General features: G+C 41.8%; 1 protein-coding gene across 5 annotated transcripts in view; it reads right to left on the bottom strand.

Annotated features, from left to right (window-relative positions):
• GREB1L (GREB1 like retinoic acid receptor coactivator) overlaps nt 1-20,821 on the bottom strand; it is a 729,370-nt gene that overhangs the window by 251,280 nt on the left and 457,269 nt on the right. For all 5 annotated transcript variants that reach the window (XM_029591103.1, XM_029591107.1, XM_029591104.1 and 2 more), the window contains one exon: nt 14,919-15,041. In XM_029591103.1, coding sequence (XP_029446963.1) covers nt 14,919-15,041 — 123 coding nt within the window. The remainder of the gene's footprint in view (nt 1-14,918; nt 15,042-20,821) is intronic.

The raw sequence follows: 20,821 nt of genomic DNA, 5'->3' as shown, positions 1-20,821 counted from the left end.
GTCCCACTTCTTTGGAATTCCTTATTGCCTTGCATCAGAGCAGCTCCAGATCACCTATCCTTCAGAAAACTCATAAGAACTTGGCTCTTAGAAGCAGCATTCAGTCTAACCTTCCCTTCCCCCCTACTTAGCCCCCTCCTTCAAAGCTCCTCTATCACCCTGCAGATCTTCAACCTAGTCACTGTCCCTCCACGTAGGTTCCCTTGTCAGACTCAAGTTCCATCTTGTCTTCTAAATTACTTGAAACAATGTTATTAATATGATGTTACAACACCACAGTGTATATTCTACACAGACTAAAGTTCTCTTACTAAGTTACTATGCCATTCCTCTCTCAGACAGACTTAAATTCCAAATTGCCAGACTTAAGTTCGATTTGGCCTTACAAATTTTCTTGTTATAATATAATTATTACCATGTTACAATGCCACTATGTATGTTCTTTCCTCAGACTTAGGTCCCCCCAACCAAGCCCCTTGCTACAATAGATATGCTCCAGTCACTCAGACCTAGTTCCAAACAGCCCACCTTAAGTTCCAAATTGTTTAATTAGTTATTGTTACAATGCAATTATTCCCTTGTTCAGATGCCACTGTAGGCTCTTTTCTCAGAATTAAGCTCCAAACTGTTCCCTCTTTCGCCCTGTTATAATGTTATAATATTATAATGTAATAATAAGACATCTTAGTCATATTATTCCAGGAGTTATAATGTAAACCGATGTGATATACCCTAATGAATATCGGTATATAAAAACAAACAAACAAATAAATAAATAAACCTGTACCATGAGCTCCATCTATGAATTGCAATCACTATGCAGAACGACTGCAAACAGAAGCTGGCCTTACCCTGCTAGGAATTAAAACCACCCAAACAGACAGGAAACTAAGCCTTGTCTCAAATGTGGCATACACCCCTCAATTCTTACTTCCTATCTGTGCAGACTTTGTACATAGCTCTTTCATACCCACTTATTTAAACTTCTCATAATACACCCATTATGCACCACCACAGCATTGTCCTTTAATGGTATTTACTGTACCTCATGTTATATACTTTTCTAATTTCCTCTAGAACAGGCCTTACCTACTGGTGGGTGGTCTCCATTGAATGACTTATGAGGAGAGGTTGAAGAACCTGAATATATATACCCTGGAGGAGAGGAGGAGCAGGGGTGATATGATACAGACCTTCAGATTGGAAGGCTTTAATGATCCATGGTCGTCAACAAACCTTCTCCATTGGAAACAATTTAGTAGAACTAGGGGTCACAATTTGAAACTCCAGGGAGGAAAACTTAGAACCAATGTCACTCAGAGGGTGGTGGATGCCTGGAATACCCTTCCAGAGGAAGTGGTGAAGACTAAAACTGTGAAGGATTTCAAAGGGGCATGGAGTAAACACTATGGATCCCTAAAAGGCTAGAGGATGCGAATAAATAAAAAAGCTTAACCTGCACGGAGCGGCAGTTACTACCTTGGGAAGCTTGCTGGGCAGTCTAGATGGACCATTTTGGTCTTTTTCTGCCATAATTACTATGTTACTATTTATATACCAAAATTGACTGTGATATTATGCCCTCTAAATACTGTTTTGTTATGTATTCATATCTACTATTTATTTCCCATATGGTTTATCCACAACAGACCCAGCCAATTGCAACACGCTTTGAACTCTCTTGCTGGAAAAGTATGATTATAAATGATGACAATGATTGTAAAAATGCCTATACATGAGCATCCCTGTGTAAAGTTATTTTGTTCTTCTAATAGTAGACCATCTGAGATTACTGTGTCTTTTATTTAAAATTTGGCTGTATATTTTGTAACTTATATTTAGTAAGCTAATGCCTCAATTATTTTTGTAGCAACTTCAGTAATAGAGAAATTATTTTAACCATCCTCCATTCCATTGATATGGAGAAATTACTACTTAACCTGATAATTTCCTATTCTTTAAAGAAGACAGATTAATCCACAACCAGTGGGTTATGCACCTCTACCAGCAGATGGAGACAGAACAAAGCTGATGTCACAGTATATATACCCCAGCACTGACATCAGCCTGCCATTATTCTTTGCAAAAGCCAACTGTGGAAAACTAAACAATACATGATCATAACTATTAACAGACAACCATTCAAGCACTTAATTAACAGGAAAACATTGAGTTCAAACTAATCTAGGAACTGGATCTGACATTTACCAGCAATCCCCGGAAATTCAGCCACTCAGGAGGACAATAGCACCACCATGTGGCAGCCAAAGGCGGGAAGGTGGATTAACTTGTCTTCTTTAAAGAAAAGGAAATTATTAGGTAAGTAGTAATTTTTTCTTTCTTAGGATTCAGACAGGTTAATCCACAACCAGTGGGATTTACCAAAGCTACTCCCAAACAGGGCAGGAGGCTCCATGAAGTCCAATCAACTCTATACATGCAAAATCTGCATCCTCGCGGGTCTGGACATCCAGGCAATGCCTGGAAAAGGTGTGTAAGGAGAACCACATCACAGCTCAGCAAATCTCAACGGGAGACAACAATCTAATCTCCGCCCATGTTACTTCCTGAGCCCTAGTGGAATGAGCCTTAACCTGACCAGGCAACAGCTGCTCAGCATCCTATTACGCGGCCATGATAACCTATCGTAGCCTGCAATGCCGGCTCATCCTGTTTACCCCCACCATGGAGTATAAACAGCTGGTCCGTCTTCCTGAGAGGTTTAGAATCTCCAAATACCTCATGATAATGCCGCTTGACATACAAGGTCAGTAACAGACAATATTCATCCACATCTCTTTCCCTGTCCATTATCGGCAGGGAAAGAGACTGATTCAAGTGAAAATCCGAGACTACCTTTGGTAAAAAAGACAGAACAGTTCACAGCTGGACCGCTCCCAGAGACACTCGCAGGAATGGTTCCCAGCAAGAAGGAACCGCAGCTCGGAAACTCTACACGTAGATCACTGTCCTCAAGTACGTAACCTCAAGGAGAGGCTACGCAGTGGTCAAAAGGTGGGACCCACCAGAAATTCCAGAACCAGATTAAGACTCCACAAGGCACCAGTAACCGAAAGGGGTAAGAAGATATTTCACCCCTTTCAAGAACCGGACCACATCCGGATGGGCCAAAGGTTCACATTTACCTGACCTTGGAAACAGGCAAAAGCCACTAGCTGTACCGTCAAGGAATTAAGTGCCAAGCCCTTAATCTACCCATCCTGCAAAAAATCCAAAATAAGCAGAATCTTAACAGAATGAAGATGAACTCCTTGTTCCTCACACCAAGCTTCAAACACTCGCCAAACCTAAACATAGGCTAAGGAAGTGGAGAACTTTTGCGCTCAAAACAAGGTGGAATCACAGCAGTGAAATATCCATGCTTCAGCAAGGACAATACTGTAAGACAAAATCAAGCAGGATCTTTGTGAAGAATAGGTTCCTGCCATAGCAGATCACTGTGGACCAGTAATCGTAGAGGAGAGTCCACCAGGAGCCTTCGCAGATCTGCATAGCACAGCCTCCTGGGGCAATCTGGCACCACCAGAAGCACCAACCATTTGTCTCTCTCAATCCTCCAAATCATTCTGCCCAACATGGGCCAAGGGGAAAAGGCATATAGCAGCTTGCCTTCTGGCCACTCTGGGTGGACCAGAATGCCATCCCTTCTCAACATTGCCGCTACCACCACCATCACTTTGGAGAAGGTTCTAGGTGCGGTGGCCAAACCAAAGGGCAGCGCTCAAAACTGATAATGTTGCCCCAAGAAAGCGAAACACAGGAAACTGTTGATGGTCCAGCTGGATGAGAAAATTCAGATACGCCTCTGGCAAATCTAGAGACATAAATTTCCTTGACTGTACTGCTATTATTACCAAGTGTAAGGTTTCCCTCTGGAAACGAGTCACTCGCAAATAATAGTTGACTCCCTTGAGGTCCAGAATGGGGTGAAAGGAACCCTCCTTCTTGGATACAATGAAATAAATGGAATATCGGCCTGTATTTTCTAGTGACATGGGCACTGTGATCATGGCCCACAGGCTGAGGAACCTTGACAACTTATACTCTACAGCCTGTCTCTTCTGTGGAGAGCTGCAGGGAGACATCATGAAAACGTCCCGAGGAACGCTGAGAAACTCCAGAGCATAGCCATCTCTTATCACCTCCAGAAACTACTGGTCTGACATGATCTCAACTCACCTCCGATAAAAAGGAGACGCATGCTATCCCTATCTCCTGTTTCCGGAGGTGGGTCAGGATACCCTCTTTGAGCCCCATCTGGGCTGCCTGGGATGAAGGACTGAGACCTATCCAAAGATCGAGCCCTCTGAGAAGCCACTCCTCTGTATGGTCGAAAATGTTTGAAACACCTAGCACAACCTCTCGCACCAAACAAGCACGTCATCTGCTTTTTATCCCCTGTTAACCGAGGAACCTGGGACTCACCCCACTTACTGGCTTTTTTTTTTTTACACTTACTCCCAAACAAGAGTGATCCTTGTTGGAGTCATTTTTTGTTCTTTTTGCTGAGGATGTATATAGAAGTTAGGCCGCATGGATCCAGAGTTTTCACCCAGACACAGACTGGTTTGAAGGCCACAGGCCTCTGAGTGAACTACTGTTTACTGTCTTGCACTGTGAAATGTTTATGAACAGGCAAGAGTGTTTATTTAGTTATTCCACTAAGCCTATGAAGATAAAACTAGCAATTAACTTATACTAAAGCCTGAGAGAGAGAATGAAGGCCGCACAGCAGTTTCTGAAAACTGATAAGAACTCAGAGAGAAGGAAGGCTCTTGCTTTTCACAAGCTTTTGTAGCGTATAAGGGGAGACAGGGAGAAAGAGAGGAGAGAGAAAGCCCTGGATGTGATGGTATGGCTGATCCTTTGGAAATGTAAGCTTTTTATATCTATGTAGCAATTGTTATTATCTACCATTACTTCTTCTATCTGATCTGATTGTATTTGTTCTATCCTCCTATCACTCAAATAAACTTACTTCCTTACCTGGAACCATGATGTACTAAATCAAAGTTTGTATGTGGTCTTTGTGTTGGGGATAAGCCCCTGGGTTCAAGCCCCCAGGTATAATCCCCAGTAATTGTGTATGTTTATATGAGATTAGCCCCCCAGGTCAGAGCCCATGGGCAGGATACAGTGTGCACAGTCTGAACCCATAACATCCTTTAAAAGACAATTTCGTAAGATCAGACTTTGAAATTGTATTGGCCGACCAATTCCTCAGCCATAGCTGACGCCTGGCCACTGTCACCAATGCCATCCCTCTGGCAGTAGTACAGATCAGGTCACAGCCTGCAACCACCAAAAAGGAGGCTACCGGTTCCATCACTGCCCTGGAATTCAAACCAGACTCATTTACATTTTACATTTACATTTATTAAAATTTATTAATCGCCTAACACTTAACAAGGCCTAAGCGATATACAAGAATACATACATAATAAAAACAAAATAAAATACAAACAACAAATTTCAGCTTCACAGAAACAAAGAAGCAAAATACCAAATATTAATGGTACATTTACTGTTTTAGGCATAGGAGCATATTCCAAAAATGGAATATTCAATTATTAAATCATATTTACTTTAATAAGCAGATTAAGAACATTCATGAGGCCTCATTTATCATTGAAGGCACGATGGAGCAGATATTCCTTAAATGCCGTTTTGAACTTTTTAACGTCTTCCAAAGATCTGAGGTCAAAAGGAAGGAGGTTCCATTGAGTGGGTGCCGCTATAGAGAAAGAAGTCTCCCTAGTACAGGATAAACGGGCGTGATGAATTGAGGGAATCTCTAGCAAATTAACTTGTGAAGATCTCAAACATCTAACTGGATTATAAATCCGTAGCAATGCATTAAACCAAAAGGTAGAATCTGAAACACGGAGCTTGTAAACTAACATGCCTATCTTGAACACTACGTTCATTCACTGGTAACCAGTTAAGTCTACATAGGGTCGGCGAGATCTTTTCAGAGCACTTTGTGTGAGAAACCAGCCTAGTGGCTGAGTTTAGCAAAAGTTGTACTGATTGAATTAAACACTTCGGTAAACCAATATATAACCCATTACAGTAGTCAATGTGCAGTACAGTAGTCAATGTTGAAGTCATTGACTTCCTGAGAGAGAAGCAAGCAAGAGCGAGCCACCGGGGAGCAGCAAGAGGCTATCTGCAAATTCATTGCCTCCACCTCAAGGCCTGCTTAAGGATAATTCTCCTATCCTGCACATCCTTCAGTGTTGCTCCCCCTTCTACAGGGGATAGTCGTCTGCTTGGTGATGGCATACGCCAGCGCATCCACTTTTGGAAGGCACAACTGCTTTCTAGATGCCGGATCCAGGGGGTAACCTTGCTTCCAAGGCTCGTCTCCACTTTAAAATTAGCTTCCGTGGTGTCCTACTGAAAATCAATCAATTCTTGAATAGCATTCATAATGTTTTATGCAAAAAAACTAAAATGGGATTCTTCTTTGGCTCAGACATGGATTCGGCACCCAGCACCCCCAGCATCTACAGTGTCTGGGAGATCAGAGCAAGGAACTCATCTCTATGAAAGAAACATAACACTGTTCTGTATGGCTCCAGTCCTGGAGGAATTTCCCCATCCTTCCAGGAGTAAGGATTGCCTTCATCATCCATGCCATCTAGGTCCCTATTAGCATGACCCACAGCAGGTCTAAACGTATCCGATGCTCACCCGTGGCACCAGGCATGCGGGGATCCATAGTCTGTGATCCTGAACTCTTAGGTTTGGCCAGCTCTGCCGACTGTGCCTGAAAATAGGACTGCAGCCTTTGAAAAAAAAAAATTCCACCCAAGAATGGCAGAAGGATCCATACCAAAGCCAGGGAGTGTTGGTCCTGAGCCCAATGAGTTGCCTTTCCCTGCTGACGAACCAGTTAGGGGAGCCCCCAAAATCAGGCAAAGCTCTGACAGGTCTGCCTCCGATCCCATTCCCACAACATGCAGGGAAGGGCCAAGCTCAGTAAAATCAGCCGGAGACCACTCTCCCTGAGCCTCCAAGCAGTGCTGACACAAGTTAGAGGGAATGCTAGGCTGAGATGCCCGAATATGGCAAGCAGAACAAAGGGTAAAGTGCTTAGACTTCTTTACTACCGGTGCCAAACACTCCCAAAGACATCTGACAATTGTGTGCCTAACTGCACACCCACACAAGCAGCCTGGACAGGGTGCCCAAAAACAAGCTCTGTTCAATAAACACACATTACGGGCACCCAAAATTTAGGCGCCCAATACGTGGTCCAGGTAGGCGCACAAGCACGAGCCAACAGACAATGTTTCATGGCAGATTTGTGTGCAGAAAAGGTTGCAAATGCTACCGCGGCCTACCATGTGGCGTCTGAGCAAAGCCTGAGAACACAGCCTAGCCAAAAGACTACTCAACCCGCCAAGCTGCCAAGGCTCCCCAAGTTCCCCTGGAGGCAGGAACGGACATCGGATCGGCGCGCTGAGGCTAGAGACCAGAAGGGGAATGGAATCCCTAAAATTATCTCCCCTTCTTTTTCTTTTTTCTATTTTACTCTTTACCTGATCTCAGCCCATCCCGGTTGTGTACAGAATTGGTCTCCGGCTGCAGGGGACGAGGGCAAAGCCCTTCACCACCACACTCAGCTTCCTGCATCTGCTAGCCTCTCAGCTGTTTTCTCTCTCTACAGATAAGCCCACACTGGAAACCAGCTTCCAGACTGAGGTACTCTACTGAGGGAGGGGATCCACAAATATCACCTCAGGAAAACTCAACTGAGGGAGGAACCATAAACTATCACCACAGGAGAGCGGGGCGAATTATTTTCCTTCTTCTTTTCTCCTTTTTTTTTTTTTTTTTAAGCAATCTCCAGTAGGGAGATGCACTTCCCCCATCTGCTGGAGAAGGAGAATACTGGCGGGCTGATGTCAGTGCAGGGATATATATATCATGATGTCAGCTTTTCTTCGTCTTCAACTACTGGTAGAGGTGCATAACCCACTGTTGAATAACCTGTCTGAATGCTAAGAAATTTATATTACTTTAAACAAAGATTTAGAAAATGCAAATCTTGTGGTAAATTCCTCTGTATTTCCAAAGTTCCATATTTATGTTATCTAGTCCAGTGGCTTTTCTATTTGAACTACTGGTTCTTTTATACTCAGAAATCCACATCTGTACCATACATATATTTTAATTTGAAGCATTTGTCGTGCATTATGGATTATACCACAAGCATTTAAATTGTTCTATCCATTGGTTCTCTTGTATTACATGTATCTAGGCTTGATCTCTTTCAGTACTATTTAGGCATTTCATATGCCAAGGTGTGTCTGTCATCTATGTAAGGTCACAAATAGGGTCTGAACTTATAGTGTGTGCCTTTGGGTCTATTATCTGGGTTTTCCCAACCAGGCACACAATTTAAGTTCAGACCCTATTTGCAAAGCTCTCCAAGATGTTCAATCAATCTGATGTTCCATAGCTCCCTGTAGGGTGGGGGAGCTTAACTTCAAGGCCCCTATGCATTGTTCAACAATTACACTGCCCCTTAAGACCCTTGTAAATGGCACTGAGCATTGATAATTTTCAACAGTCTATGACAGCAATAATCAGGCTGGAAACAAAATGATTTCCAATTAAACTTTACTGATAGTTGATAAGATGGATGAAAAGTTATTTACAATTCTTTGATGTTAAATCCAATAGATTTACAAGCTGAAATTAATATATTTATGACCTAACTCTTCATAATTTGTAATAGCCAATTCCTTAATAATTTAGCTCCATCTTTCCCATTAATAATATTGAAGAAAGTGTAAACCTTCTCCAGTTTCCCAAATTTATAGCATATTCTTCCTATTGTGTAATGGGCAGATTGGTAGTCCCAATTACTTAACAGCATGAAAAGTCCCAATTTTCATAACACTTCTGAAGTCTTCTCTGTTCTCCCAGATCTTCTGGCAGTACTAAGCTCGCACTCTCCTCCCAAATTTAACACATCTAGGTCAGTAGTGAAAATACTCTTGAATGATACCTTAACTTCTCTCTCTCTCTATGGATATGAATCCATTCCTCTGTGATGACACAGCTTCTTCTCAGGTCCTTTCTAGGTGAAAGACACTGCTTCCTCAGAATAACAAAAGATCTGAGTCTCTAGGCCCTAGGGTTCTCAGTCATTAAAGACACAATGACACAATGACAAAACTCTTAATGAAAACAAATGAGAAAAATCAAGAGTGGAAAAAGCTTCCTTCTCCAACAAAATGTCTCCAAAACTTTGGACCAAAAATAGGGTTAAGACACTCTGTTTCTACTTTATTCCTCAGATCTGTCAAAAAGGCCCTTAGAGTTCTTTCCCCCCCCCAAAAAAAAAAAACCAAACAAAAAGTGGGACTGCTCAGGGAAACTCAGGAAAAATTGAACTAAGAATCCACACATGAAGATGGTGGCAGGAATTTATAAAGGCTAAGCACACATCATCTGCTTCGCCCACACGGGGGAGGCCAACCTCAACCTCTACTCACTAATCTCTCTTTACCTTCCCAGAAAGATTGGTTCACTCCTTCTGGAAAGGAAACCAAGATTGCCTTATATATGTGTAACCCCCTGGGCTGATATCCCTTTCTAGAAGTCCAAGGGGCCACTATTTAATGCAGGGATGTACAATTTCATCTCACTCTCTTTCCTTCCCTAACCCCATTCTATTACAGGATTCCTTGTAGGATAGAGAATTACTCTGCAAGGCCCTGGATGCAGTGACACAAGTCGCTTACTAAATTAGCAAAAATCACACTGGAGGCCAAGATTTGCTTCCAATATAACTTTACTGAGGTTAGATTCAAGCATAAAGAGAACATCATTGGCAAATCCATTTGGCATACATCCCTATATATCGTATAAAGATATTCTGTGTAAACTTGTAACTCTGATTCTTTTCAAGTCATTTCTGATCCAGATTCTTTCTTATTCATAAAAAGTAGTTTTTAAGCTTCCCTCCAGCCTTAGGGTGGTCTGCTTGGCTTCAATAGTTATCCCAATTCAATTTGCAATTTTCTCATACTTTATATGGCTTGGATAGATGTATGCAGCTTCTTCAGACCTTTTCAATACTTTTTTAGTATCTGGATGGCGTCTTGCAACTCTCCCTCCAAAAATATCAAGAATGATATATATAAAGTGGATTAACACTGAATGAGTGCCACTCTGCTTCTCCTTCTCCTACCCCTTCCATTTGATACCTGGTTGGAAACTTGCAACTTCTTTTCCCAAAAATATCTTCATGATATTTCAAGTGGTTAATACCAGAAGGGTGCCACTGTTTTCCTTCACTCCTCCCTCCTTCTACAGGAACATTGAGGGCATACTCCAGGCATGGTTGAGGGTCTGAATTCTTCAGCATAAGGAATTCAGAGGGCTAAAACACAAAAATAGGATCAGTACTGGAAACCTATAAAATAGGGGAAAGGTGGATAAAAATCTTCTCCAACAAAAATAAAGAAAAGGTTAAAGAAATAGGAACTTAGACAAAACACTCCTGCCTTCTGTAAACTGAAATTAAAAATCCACACTGACTACAGCAGGCTGTGCTATTTATAACAGAGAACTATTACAATGTCAGCAGCCCACGAGGGGGAGCTGAACACCGGGCAGCTTGCTCCTAATCATAGCAGTACCCTGCCTTTAGCAAATTTTCGAAAACCAAAAGTATTTAGTAGGGACCTTACAAAATCCTACATATATCATCTTCTATATTACTTTTAAAACTATCCAAGATTCTTGATATGCCTTTCTTTCTACATTCTTTCCAATGTTACATTTCATTTTATATTTTTAGCTTCATCTATCTGCTTCTGAACATAATTATATTTATTTCCATAAACTCTTTATCTGCCTGTAGCATATTCGAGCCTGCTGCAGCTGCAGGAATAGTTCAGGAATATAATAAGACTGGACCAACTATTATTTACAGTGTTTCAAAGATACAAGAATCAAGAAAGTAGCTCACCGTGCGACAGGCACAACAGGTAAACATCCACCATCTGGGTGTATTTTAAGGTCCTACCCACTCCCTGGGGCCTCCCCAAGTCTTTCTAGGCCAGGGTTCTTGTGGTAGGATGAAGGGAACATCCCTTCACCAAGAATCCCTTGCGGCATTCTGCCTTAAGGAGAACTGGGTGAAAACTTTGAACCAGATTCCTTAAGGTAGGATGAGGGAGTTGTTGAATCACACCATCACATACCCTCCCCCTCAGCTCAATCATGTCCGGTCGAGCATCCAGACATGCCCGGGGCACACCCCGGCTCCCCCCTCCAGTTATATTGTCCCCAACACCCATGAGCTGTCTCTATAAGGTTGCAAAAAGAGGATACCCAGAGAATACTACTGGGTACGGAAGTTCGGAGAGGACAGCTCATTCTAACACAGCCTGTCCTGTGGCAGACATCAAGAGGATGCGGGAAGTTGAACACTTTTGTTCGTCCCATGAATACACATTACTGTCTCTATTTTGTTATCATTAATATGTCCTTGAAATAGTAAGTCCTTGCGAACAAGCATTTTGCTACAGCCGGAATCTACCAAGGCATGGGAAGAGGCTCCTTCCATTTACACCTGGATTATAAAGTCCTTAAGTTGTGCACTTGGGACACCTCCTTCACAACGCCTTAACAAAATGTATGCTCAAAGTGGGGTACAAAAAACAAAATCTAAACCATCAATCAATAAGAAAAACAATATAATAAATAAAAACATAAACACTAACTCACAAGTAAATTAAAAAATCTACAGCTCTACATAAATAAGTTTAAATATTATTTTAAAAGTTTAAATATTATCCAGATTTTTAAACCTTTCTTCCTTGGAAATGTATTTTTCTTCCTAACAATTCATAAATTGTCTTTATTGTCTCCTTTATATTTTCCTATTCTTCATCTATATCCAAAAGTATGCATATAAGTATGAACTCCTCCCCAACTCCACCTCTGGTAATTCCTTTGCTCAGTCTGGGGAAAAAAGTCACACAGGACATACGCATGTAAGTTTACCCACATATCGAGTGGGAAATTTTATAACAATACTAAAAAATAAACTAAATCTATAGAGGTTGAATAAATAGTACAATATAATAACAAAAATCTAACAGCCCTTTTATATCCTCACTGCAGAATAAATATTAACTAAATATCAGGAGACCTTTATATATGGATTCAACACCTAGCACAGTCTAGCTTACTGTATCAGTATCCCCAATATAAGACTCTAAATGCAATATTCAACTAAACATTTTTAGGAGTCCATATTAAGTCCTGTGTGGCTCAACAACTGGATAACTGGTCTAAATCTACATTTCTGGCAAATTCTAAACACTGCTGGCCATATTTTTATGACTCCTCTCTGATCTGCCCATGCCCCACCCCTGAGTTATCCAGCTAAAAACTTAGCCAAATAAGTCAGTTATCCGGCTAAGTGGCACTTGCTGACCATAGCCAGATATTCAGAAGTGCCACTTAGCTGAATAAGTCAGGCTTATCCGACTAATAGGGTCATTTATCAAAATGCTATAAGGCGTTTTCGTATGCGTCAAGCACTTTAACGCATGCAAAAACCCCTTAACGCATGCGAAAACACCTTTAACGTATGGTGAGATGCAAATCAGAAAAAGAGGAGGAGAGAGAGAGAGAGAGACAGGCGTAAGTTGTTTTTTGGTTTTTGTTGGGTTTTTTTTTATATCGGACAAAGTTTTGTTTGGCAGAAAAAAATCAATATTTAACTGATGTCTCCTCCAGCTTATTATCCGATGCTTGTCCACATTGTAATCACCTGACACGCTGACTTTATAATAATGTCTTTTCTATGCTGGACTTCCTTCCAGAGAAAGCAGTTGAGAGTGAGCCCCTGAGGCAAACAGCACTTTAAATATGGCTCCGTTTTGGGTGATACAGCGTGGACAAGCATTGAATAGTGAGCTGGAGGAGATGTTGAGTGATACAGTGTGGACAAGCACCAGAAAGTATATTTGGGGAGACAATCAATTGTTGGTAGGTATTGAGTTTCTACCGCATAACAAAACTTAAAAATGTTTCTGTTGAACACTGCATTCAGAGACCTATAATTATACTGGGATACCTACACAATATACTGGACTCCACTAGGGTTCAGATCCATGAATGAAGATCCCCTCTTAGTTAATATTTTATGAAGTGAGGATAGGAAAGGAATGTTAGGTAGGTTTTTTGTTATTATTTTGCAATTTTATAACAAATCATTTCTGTGGGTAAAGCAACATTTTACCCCCAAAAATGCCTTTGAAAATTACCCTCTAAATGCTACAAATCCCTTAAGTTCATTACCATTCATAGTGTCTTCTTTAAATATTCTTATTACACAGGGGTCCTGGGAGCAATCTCCCCCTCTCAGCATTCGGCTGCCAGAAATCAAAATGGCGCCGGTAGCCCTTTGCCCTTACCATGTGACAGAGGCTACCGATGCCATTGGTCGGCCCCTGTCACATGGTAGGAGCAATGGATGGTCCACACTATTTTTAAGATGGTGCCGACCGTCCATTGCTCCTACCATATGATAGGGGCCGACCAATGGCAACCGCTAGCCCCTGTCACATAGTAAGGGCAAAGGGCCACCGGCGCCATTTTGATTTCTGGCAGCCGAAAGCCCGAGAGGGGGAGATCGATCCCAGGACCCCGGCTGGACCACCAGGGACTTTTGGCAAGTCTTGGGGGGGGGGGGTCATGAGGGTGGGGGGTTGTAGTTAAAAAAATTTGAAGGTTGGGGTGGGTTTTTTTTTCACAAAATAGCACGATAAAAGTTTTCCGATCCGGAGAGTGGACCGAAATGGCCCTCCCCTGACTTAAAACGAGGACAAAAAAAATTGTATGCCACACCCATCGCTCCATAAGATGCACATAGTCGCCCGGGAACAGAGCCGATTTAGCACAACCATTTTTTTTTATTTTCCCCCTCTGAACCCTAGGTGCGTCTTATGGTCAGGTGCGTCTTATGGAGTGAAAAGTACGGTAAATCCTCGCCACTATCTCTTATGTACCTTTAAGTTTCTTTTCAGTCTCTATAATCACAGCTAAGTTAATTTATTTTCCTATGAACATTTTTATATGTTCAATTTCATTCAGCCAAGACTTCTTATGCCCCAATTTTTAATACACCCATAATTAAAATCCCTTTATCCTTTTCAAGGTATAAATCCATAGGTCCCTCCACTTTTTTTCTATTCTGATGTTTATGACTAAGCCTTTAGCACAATCCCCAACTTGGGGTACATATGGTCCACTCTTTGTCTAACTCTTCTTTAAGACCCGTTCAGCAAGGGTGTCCCTACTCGGAGGCTACACTCCACCAATAGAGCCCTCAAAATCAATGTACTCAAGTCTCCTCTCTATCGCCTATAACAAATTACATATAGGTAGGATGAAACCCTTTCCTGAAGATCTTACCATTTAAGTGAGTGACAGGGAGATAAAGAATTTTACCCAAGGTTATGGATAATGTCAGCGGCAGAAGCAGAATTTGAACTCAGTAAAACCTCCCTCTTCTATTCTTTGAAAAACATATGAAATGTTTATTTTCGCCACAGAGAATGTTGTAGTACCTGATAACAATGAATCAGACTATTTAGAAATATTAAAGGGCATAATTTTAAATTATGATAAACTAATCATTTAATGTTAGGACCACATGAATACTGTTGACAATCATGAAGTGCTTTAGGCAAGAAATAAAACAACCGGTGTACAGAACCAAGAAACTCATGTTATATTTATAAGCTGGGCACAGAAATGAAATGCAGGAAAAAAATCTATTAACTTAATTTGGTTATTTGAAAGTAGGCTATAGTCCAGGCTGAGTTTCTTCATTCTGGTCACAGCTGGAGGCTTACCTATCAGAATAACTGGTCTGACTCCCAAGTTATTCAACAGGTTTTCAGGAACAATTACCGTCTCTCCTGCAGGGATGGGCTGAGGTTGTAAAATTCCACTCAGCATGGACTGAGGAACAGAGACTGACAAAACAAAAAGACAACCAAACAAAAGAAAAATACAAAACACAAAAAAAAATGTCATTATTAAATACTACACACAGATTCTACAGACATATTTGAATGAATGACAGTACTGTTAAAATAGCTCAGAAATTATCTGCAACATTTCATAGCATTAGCATACCCTGTCTTAAGAGAATACATAATATTCCCCCTTCTTCCCTCCTCCCTGGCCATCACTACCCCCCATCCTATACAAAGGTCACAGGCTAAATTAGTGTTTAAAAGCCCAGAGAGTTGAATTTGCATGTTAAATCTAAACTAGTTAGCATTTGAATGTGACCTCAGAAAACACTGCTAGCCTAGAACTTGGTCACAGTACTCTCCTGTCAATAATATGGAAAACAGACACTGTTTCTGTGACCTTTGTAGCTTAGACTTAAATCCTTTTATTTTAGCTTTATTTTATCCCAAAGACCAGATGTAGGAAGGAGTTTTGCCAATCTTGCTTTTATGGGAAAAATGCATCTTTTCAAACTGTAACCTTTCAACTTACAATGGAAACATACTGCAAATCGTGACAATTGAAATCACTCGCAAAAATGAAATGCTTTTCTTTCTAGAACTTCCTTTTTAAACTCCTTCTTTCTCTTTTCTATAAAAAAAAAATATCCAGAAAAATATAGAACACATAGGGGTAGATTTTATAAATTTGCGCGAGTGCGTACTTTTGTTCGCGTCCTAGGCGCGAACAAAAGTACACTGGATTTTATAAGATACGCGCATAGCCGCGCGTATCTTATAAAATCCGGGGGGTCGGAATGCGCAAGGGGGGTGCACATTTGTGCAACTTGCGCGGGCCGAACCCGGCGCGCGCTGCCTGTTCCCTCCAAGGCCAACTCCGAAATCGGAGCGGCCTCGGAGGGAATTTTCTTTCTACTAATATCTTATACATGTTATTGTTGACATACTACTTAAGGACAATCTTGCCCAATTTGTTTTCCCTCTATTGTGCATATCTCCCCATTTGAAAGAAACAATCACATGGTTAATTTGTGCCAACTGGAATGGACTGCCGTCACTAAAAGTTAAACTGATTTTTAAAATGCTCAAAACTAAGAAAGACCTTTTATTGTAAATTTGTCCCACCCTCCAAATTCCTCTCTCCTTCCACTCTCAAAGACTAATTCCTGATATAAAGTACTAGGCTCAAAATCTGAATTATATAACAAAGGGTGAATGAGGAAGGAAAAGCAGTCAACTCCATTTTCACATTCACCAGTCCCATGCTTCCTAATTTTTCTAGAACGCCACACATGCACACCAACTGGCCTATCTATGCCTTCTTACCTCCACATCAACCTTTTTACTCCTAAACAGAGGGGAAAAAAAACCCCTGAGTAAATCAGCCCTTAAGAAGTCAACTAATCTATTTTATGTAAACACTTTATTATTGAGAACCATCAGAACATTAACAAAAGCCTAGCATACAATTGTTTCTTACGCATCCCAGGCATAGCCCACAATAACATGGAGAACAGCAGCAGGACTTACCATCCCCTCCCCTCCTTCCTCCACCACCAGAATAACACCCCCACCCCCACCCCTACCGCTATGGGCCAAACTATAGCATAACAAAGAGCCATTATATAAACAATTCCACCAGAAGCTCCAGATAGCAAGGACATATACTGCATCAATTTACATATAATTGAGAACATCACTATAAGCCTTTGGGTGAAAGTTTCTGGCAGATATGGAGTCAAGCTATTAAAGAATTACTGTCTCCTGCAAAAGGAAACACCACAGGATAAAGTTTCCATCTTCATAATGTTGTACAACAAGTTCCTCCATGGCCAAAAAGAGGGGGGGGGGGGGGCTCCTCTTTCCTTCAGACTAACAAGATGGCCCTTTTCCCCACCAAAAATGCTTTGCAAACAAATAGACATGCCCCTTATGTTTCAGGTTCAATCTCGGCCAGTCATAAAATAGAATCGCCTCTGCTTGGGGCAGAAGAATTTGACCCAATAAATCACTCAAGAAATGTAAAAGTCTTGTCCAATAAGACTGAACCTGGGGTACAGCCAAAAAGAATGAACCAAAGTGCCTCTGTCAGTCTTACACTTAATACACAACACTGAGTCAGTCATCTTCACTTTAAAGACTAAAGAAGTTAGGACTGTTCAGCTTAGAGAAGAAACGGCTGAGGAGGATATGATACAGGTCTATAAAATCATGAGAAGACTTGAATGGGTAAATGTGAATCAATTATTTATTCTTTCGGATAACAGAAGGACTAGGGGGGGCACTCATGAATTTAGCAAGTAGCACATTTAAGACAAATAAGAGAAAATTCTTTTTCACTCAATGCACAATTAAGCTCTGAAATTTGTTGCCAGAGATGTGGTTAGGGCAGTAAGTATAGCTGGGTTTAAACAAAGTTTGGGGAAGTTCCTGGAGGAGAAGTCCATTAACTGCTATTAATCAAGCTGACTTAGGGAATAGCCACTGCTATTACTGGCATTAATAGCATGGGATTTACTTAATGTTTGGGTACTTGCAAGGTACTTGTAACTTGGATTGGCCACTGATGGAATCAGGATGCTAAGCTTGATGGAGCCTTGGTCTGATACAATATGGCAATTGCTTATGTTCTTATTTTTTTAAAGGTTCTATCTTGCAATATATAGATTTGTAAGAATTTATAATGTACTTCCCTCAATATCATACTGTTTGTCAAAGTCTGGGCCTCAAGAAAAGCCCAATTAAGTTGATAAGATGTTATTAGTATTGCAAGCATTCTTCCACTTCAAAATTAAACTATCATATTTATAATTGTAATCCGTTCTGCTATAAATTTCCATAATTTAGAAACACTCGATTTTTTAAACCTGTCTACCCTAAAGAAGCCCTCCATCTGGAACTTGAATGCTTTAGTAAGGCCTTTCTTTCATAGAGTATTAACCATAACAAGACCCTTGCAAATTTCCCCTCTAACAATCCCTCCAAAAAACTACTACAATGGTAGCACTTATGAGTATAATACCACGTAATGGTGACCCTGACTCATGTAGGAGGTTCACACTAGCAAGATGGACAATGGTCCACTAGACCTATCAAGATAAGTACAGCATTGCTTTGAAATTGGACATGAGTGAGTTGGTTGAGTGCACATCGAGAAGCATCACATAAGCCAGTGCCAAAGCACTATATTGAAGTATAAGATTAAAAAAATTTTAAAAATAATTTTAAAAACTCTTGAAACGTTTGAAATTAAAGACGGTATGCATTAGTTAAATGTTATAATCATTACGTGGTCATTACACTCATAAGTGCTACCGCACATTAGAACACTATGAGGTAGATCTTAAAAAGTACACGCACGCGTACCTTTGTTCGTGCAAACAAAAGTTACGCCGGATTTTATAAGATACGCGCGTATCTTATAAAATCCGGGGTCGGCGCGTGCAAGGCTGCACAAAATCGCAGCCTGCACGCGCCGAGCCGCGCAGCCTGTCTCCATTCCCTCCCTTCCCCTATCTAACCCACCCCCCAGCCCTACCTAAATCCCCCCTACCTTTGTTGTGGCAAGTTACGCCTGCTTGAGGCAGGCATAACTTGCGCGTGCCGCCTCGGCATCCCCCCGGCAAAGGCCGCAGTGCTGGGGGACTCGGGAGCACCCTTCCGGCCTGTCCCCGAACCGTCGCCACGCCCCCCGGACACGCCCAGGACCCCCGACACGGTCCCCCTGACACCCCCCCCCCCCCCCGCCTGCCGAACACGCCTAGACATTCCCCTCCTGCCCCTTTTACTCAGCCCCGGGACTTAAGCGCATCCCGGGGCTTTGCGTACGCCGTCGGCCTATACAAAATAGGAGCGCCGGCGCGCGAGTGCCCTGCGCACGTAAATCCGGCAGGATTTACGCGCGCAGGGCTTTTAAAATCTACCTCATTATATGTATTCCCCGTTGTTAATAGATTTTTGAGGGGCTTTCTTACATAGAGCCTGAATATAATGAGGAAATTGCAAATAATAGAAAAAGACATTGTGAAGTAAATCATACTGAATCTTGAAATCCCTAAAAGATAGAATAACCCCCGCCTACATGTCAATATTTGTGCTTCTTGATTTAAGCTCCTGCGTCTCAAGTACAAAGATTCTATGTTGCACCCAGGGAGTAAAATATAGATTTCCTTTTACCAGAAGGAAAGGGGTTATGAAGATTCTGCTCAAATATTTTCATTTAATACTTCTGAGCCTGCCCGAGCAACCAAAATACTTGTCTGTACAGTATGAGTTCATTTGGCACTTTCAGCATGCAAAATATATCTAGGGCTGGGCCGGGACAAAACAAACTATTTAAAAATGCCTGGCTATAATGCTCCAGATGTGGTAATCCATATGCCTTTCCGTCTTCAAGATAGTAAGATCACTGATTTGAACTCTTTCCATAAGAAACAGAGAAGATGAAAAAGCCAAGTGCTGCACATCCTTTTTTAAATAACCCTACTGTCAGAAGCTCATTACACACAACCACTTTGGGAAACAAGATCAACTTAAAACAGGTTTACCCTTCAGGGCCATCAAAAGTGGAAGATTCTGTCATTGCTACAGTCACTGTTTTGGTTTGCCTCAATAAAAGAGAAACGTTACAACTTTAAATCTTCTTTGGGATCTTCTGTAACATTAACTCCCAAGTAAATATGGCCTCCTCTTTTCATCTTAAGGGAAACTTGCATTTTCCAATCATTCTTAATATCACATGGAAGAGGCAGAGCCTCCAATTTCTCATAATTCAATTTAAAACCAGACCAGCATCTTGCAGACGGAAAGGCAACATGGATTACCACATCTGGAGCATATTCTCTAAAAAGCTGGAAAAGGATGAGAAAGATTATATTTTGAATTAGTAAGAAAAGCAAAATATCTTCCACAAAGCTGCTATTTTGAACTGTTGCTCTCCTTTCTGCACCCTTCTGTCACCTGCTCAGTCAATAAATACTTTATGTTATGTTATGTGGACCCAATGATAAAAAGACAGCCTTACCTGAGCCCAAGCCAAGGTCGGATACCACAGAGGAACAGAAGGATGCAGGACCAACCAGTGTTGGAGTCAGAGCCAACCGTCTCTACCGAATCCCAGTCCGAGGGTTAGCGACAGGCAGGAGGTAGCAGAATCAAATCCAGTCCGGGTCAAGGGCGAACAGTAGGCAAGAAGAGTCCAAAGTCCAATCCAGGTCAAAGGCAGGCATCAGGCAAGGAGAATCCAAGACAATCCTGATCATAGGCAGGCAGACAAGCAAAGAAATCCAAAGTCCAGTCCGGGTCAAAGACAGGCAGCAGGCAAGGAGAATCCAAGACAATCCGGGTTATAGGCAGGCAAACAAGCAAGAGAAATCCAAAGTCCAGTCCGGGTCAAAGGCAGGCAGCAGACAAGAAGAATCCAGAGGCAAACTGGGTCAAGACAAAGGCAGAATCAGCAGAGAAACAGCACCAGCACAAGCAGGCCTGGAGCCGAGGCAAGGCTTGTGCTGGAACGCCAGGTACATATAGCTAAATTTTCCCACGCTACCGTGGTGACCGTCGGGAGGCACGCCGATGTGCCGAGGGGGCAGAGCCAAAGTGCCGTGTGCATTGGACAGCGTTGTGTGGCTGTGACACCGCTGTTGCTTCACGCTACTTTGGGGGTTTTGACGAGGAAGGGTAAGCCTGATTTCGCAGCGGTAACAGTACCTTCCCCGCAAGGCCCTCTTCCATGTCTTTTAGATCTGGGTTTGAGAGGGAAACGTAAATGAAAGTCA

This window comes from Rhinatrema bivittatum, chromosome 2 (assembly GCF_901001135.1).
Source record: "Rhinatrema bivittatum chromosome 2, aRhiBiv1.1, whole genome shotgun sequence".
Lineage (NCBI taxonomy): Eukaryota > Metazoa > Chordata > Amphibia > Gymnophiona > Rhinatrematidae > Rhinatrema > Rhinatrema bivittatum.
The sequence above is the reverse complement of the archived record's forward strand: the minus strand, read 5'-3'. Positions and strand labels throughout refer to the sequence as shown.